This window comes from Silene latifolia, chromosome 6 (assembly GCF_048544455.1).
Source record: "Silene latifolia isolate original U9 population chromosome 6, ASM4854445v1, whole genome shotgun sequence".
Lineage (NCBI taxonomy): Eukaryota > Viridiplantae > Streptophyta > Magnoliopsida > Caryophyllales > Caryophyllaceae > Silene > Silene latifolia.
In genome coordinates this window covers 28,083,698-28,088,193 of record NC_133531.1, presented here as the reverse complement: position 1 = coordinate 28,088,193, position 4,496 = coordinate 28,083,698, and the positions used below count along the sequence as shown (strand labels likewise).

The window sequence follows — 4,496 nt, the reverse complement described above, 5'->3', positions numbered from 1 at the left end:
GTATTGAGGATTCTGTTGGTTTATCTGCTGAATAGACATTTATATAGCCTTTCACATGATAGAATGTTAGCATTTAGGTTGGTAAGTTGGACTTTTTGTCCTCTTATGGTTAAGTGAGTGTCTTACTTGTCTTGTGTGGTGTGGGCTAAAGTCTTCAAGCTGGGACTAGCTGTGACTAGGTCCTAGGTGAGTATTTCGGCCTTCATCATAGATAGGTCTTTATAGTCTCTGACGAGTATATGTTCACTGCTTAATAGCCTTTGTGTTCCTGACTAGTGGATTTATATCCAAGTTGGGGCATGACCTCGTTACTTATTTTTTTAGTAAGTGGTCAGCTTAAGTACTAGCCAACCCTTTGGTGGACTCCTTAGGGTACTCACTTTGTTTTAGAAAAATTGTGGGTCTTGGGTGCGGTGGTGTGTATCCGCATGTCTAGGTCTGCGCAGATTTTAGGCTAGGGTTGTGTTGTGTCTTGGCCATGTTTTATTAATATTAACCGCTGAGCCAAGATACCGGTTCGATTACCTTCCCTACCTCGTGGTATAGACTCGAGTTACAGAGTGACTATTGACGGTACTAAGAACTTATGCCTGTCTTTGATATATTGCCCTTTCTTGTTTGGTGATTCTATGAATCATAGAAGGTGAGATGCAAGCCGGCTATGGTTGATAGAGTTTGGATTACTACTTGTTATATTTCTCACATGATAGTTTAAATTAGTCAATTTAGCATTCATATGTTAGGATACTTGGAAATTAGATTAATTATCATATTGTTTACATGTTTTACTACATGTTACATTAATTATGACGATTCGTGGTAGGAGGACTCGAAGTTACTCCCACTGAATTGTGGCTTTCGTGTTTGTATAAAATGCGATTGACGAGTTGTTGATGCTTTGTTGGGGTCACGGGCAGCTAGTGAGCATAAGGAACCTTGGACCTAGTTTTGGCTATTCTATTAGTAAACCTTTAACTTTTGGTTTTGTATATAATTTGAAGGGACATATGTCTCCCTTTTCTATTTTGGGTTGTATCATTATGTATTTTCTTACCTTTAGCGGTGTTAAGTAAATTAGATTGTTAGCAATTGCAGGTTTTGGCACCCGCCTATTGGGAATGTTGGAGATGTTGTGATTGGTTTAGAAAATTTTTTGAAATTACAGGTTTTTATATAGTTGGACCAATTACAAACATATCCTACCAGTTTTTCCGTAGAATTTACGCGCTTAATTATCGGGTTAGTTAAGGGTGTCACAGTTATGTCTGATCGTTCATGGATGTACAAAAGACTAAAATCGATTTTAAATCATATAGGTTTCAGGTTCCAATTCGAAAGATGATGTAGTTAGGGCTCTTGCATTAGGTCCAAGTAGACAAGTGAAAGTTTGGAAACATTATTACATAAATGGCTTTAACTTTCACACTTATGAGTATGGAAAAAATAAGAGCACGATGAATTATGGGGTATGTGTTAAGAGTCAACATGGAGTGGGATATTATGGCATTCTCCAAGAAGTGATTGAACTGGTGTATTATGGGAAAGAAAGATCTTATAAAACGATCTTGTTCAAGTGTGATTGGATGGATTCAGGGAGGGGTACAATTATACACAAGGATTATAAACTTGTGGACGTTAACAATGCTTTAAAGTACCCCAAGTATGACCCTTTTGTTTTGGCACTCCAAGTTGAACAAGTGTATTTTGCATCTTATCCTAGTACCAAAAAAGATAAAAGTAATTGGTGGGCTGTGTTTAAAGTCAAAGCTAGATCAACTATTGAGGGAAATGTGGATAAAGTTGCTTTTCAAGAGACGGCAATTGAAGATCCACCTTCTTTATCGGAAAGTGTTGTCGAAGAACATGGAGAAAGACAATATGATGAAGACTTATGCGATGATGATGAAATAGAAATACAAGAGGCGGAAATTAACGAACAAGAGGAAGAATATGATTCAAATGACACCGAGGATGATGATGATGTAGAGAAGGTGTTTGATGATGATGATGATGATGACGATGATAATGATGATGATGGTCATGGTGTTGAAGAGTCAGATGATGAGGAAGAGACTAATTAGTCAGATGATGAGGAAGAGTTAATATCGATTTATAAATTGATAAATATATAAATTGATATTATTTTAGTTTTCTGCTTAAGTTTATTCTTTGTACTTTGTTATTTTTTCACTAAAGTTTACTCTTTGAACTTTTAATCATTATTGATGAATCCATTATAACTTTGTTATTTCCTGACTTATGTCTCAGACTTGGTAAGTTTTTAATTGCAACTGATATTTATCATCATTGCACTAATTAATCTCTTAGTTTAGATGGCGCCTATTAATTCAAGATTTGTCAAGGGAAGATTTGTCAAGGGTTCAAGTTCGGGTTCAGGTTCAGGTTCTCGTTCTCGCGCTGCTGTAAGTGATGATGATGAGACGCAACCACCATCAATGGAGGAAGAGATGAATGAAGAGAATGAACACACTGATACTGATGTTGAGGATTCTGATGAAGAATCTGAAGAAGACGCTCCAGGGCAGGGGCCTAGGAAACTCGAGCCTGACGAATTGTGGTATAGCTATTTTATGAAACAAATGCATTGAATTTTTATTCAACTAGACTATATGTATTACTGTCATGTTGATATTATTGTTTTATGGGTTTGTAATACTAGGTTTGAGCATAACTATGTTGTACGGGCTGTCACTAAAAGCATTCAGAAACACTTTGAGTATCCCTGCACATGCTGGACGAATGCGGACGATGATGAGAAAATTTTGTGGTGGAATATCTTTAAGGTACACGTAATAATTTGCTTACTTCTAATGTTGTACAGTCTATTGCTTAGACAAATGTTTAAACACACTGGATCTTTAGACACACTGGATTGCAACTGTTTTAATTGTATATTGCAGACCCGATTTACATGGGACCCAACACTTGAGGATGCCGTTCAAGTCGAGTTTGAGAAAATAGCTGCAAGGCGCCTTAGGGATATGGTATACAAGGCAATGGCAAAAAAAAAATGCCCTAAATGGATGAGCAAAGAGGTTAGAAAGGGTATCAGGAAGATAAAACATACAACTGAATTCAATAAAAAATCCAAACAAGCATCAAAAAATAAAAAGGGACCTAACAAGGGTATTGCACATATCCAAGGCTCAGTTTCAGCTCGGGAGTTGGCACGTCGTCACGTAAGTACTTATATTATTGGATATGGTAGTTTATGTGGATTTGATAGTTTACAAATTTATACTTACACAACTTTTTAATATGTTGTACAAAGTACGATAAACACAAAGAAATTCTTACACCGGCTGACTGGTTCCGCAAAACTCATATGAAAGAAGATGGAGATTGGGTGGATGATAAAGTGAAAAATGTTTGGGTGAGTTATTCTGACCAACATACTATCATTTTGCATTTAGTATGAGTTATAATATGAAAAATCAAAGTCTTCGTATCTGCTTTAACTTTGGCTTCATTGCAGGAGAAGTATGAGAAAAACGCTGGAACACGTGGTACCAAGGAAGATAACAATGCATATCTAGAGGCTGCGGGTGGCATCAATAAAGATGGCACTGTGTATGGAATGGGTACCTTGTCTCAATTCTATTACCCACTTCCTGACGCGGGTAAAACGGGTAAGGAATTGCCTCCTTCCAGCATTGTCGTACAACTAGAAGAACAACTCGAAACTACAAAACAAGAACTTAAGACTACACAAGATGAACTCAAGGCTACACAAGAAGAATTGAAGAAGTATAAGGAGAGTAGTGAAAAAGAAAAGCGAGAAATTCAAATGACGCTTTTAGATATGAAGAAGGATATGGCGCGTATGTCAGAAGCCCTACACTGTAGTGAGTTCTCTATGAAGACTCCAGACTTTTCGTCTCATGGGCAATAATGTCTTGGCTTCTTATTTAGATATTTGATATGTTTTGAATAAACTGAGAAATGTTTTTGCGCTATTAAACTCAGTGTTTGCTTAGGATTTTTGAACCATGTGTTTGTTTTTGGATTTTCGAACGAGGTTATTGTTGGATTTTTAGATGGTAATAGATATTGTCTCTTTGGATTTTGAGATGATAATAAAAATTGGTTTTGATCATTTTAGCTACTGTTCATGTTAATGCAACTCAGCTACTTAAACGGATCATTGGTATCTAAATGAGCTACCATGTTTAGCTGCTAATAGTGTCATCTCAAATTTTGATACAAATTCATATCCGTCTCAAATTGTGTCCATTTTGCTACTAAGTAATTTAACGCTAAAATAGCTACAACTAATTCCGTTTGTAAAATAGCTACACCTAGTTTCATCTCTAAAATAGCTACAATAAATTTTTGGTAGCTAATTTAGCTACACGTACTTTAATCTCAAAAATAGCTACAATAAGTTTTCAGTAGCTGATTTAGCTACGTATACGTTAGTCTCAAAATCGGTTTCAAAAATAGCTACAGTAAGCTTTAGTCGCTAATTTAGCTAC

At 36.2% G+C, this 4,496-nt stretch overlaps 1 protein-coding gene across 1 annotated transcript; it reads left to right on the top strand.

Moving 5' to 3' along the window:
• The first annotated feature begins 2,333 nt into the window (after positions 1 to 2,333).
• LOC141587919 (uncharacterized) lies at positions 2,334 to 4,034 on the top strand. Its single transcript, XM_074409384.1, has 5 exons — positions 2,334 to 2,578; positions 2,681 to 2,804; positions 2,922 to 3,200; positions 3,293 to 3,394; positions 3,497 to 4,034. The coding sequence occupies exons 1-5, from the start codon at positions 2,334 to 2,336 to the stop codon at positions 3,911 to 3,913; spliced, it is 1,167 nt and encodes a 388-aa protein (XP_074265485.1). The 3' UTR covers positions 3,914 to 4,034.
• The last annotated feature ends 462 nt before the right edge of the window (positions 4,035 to 4,496 follow it).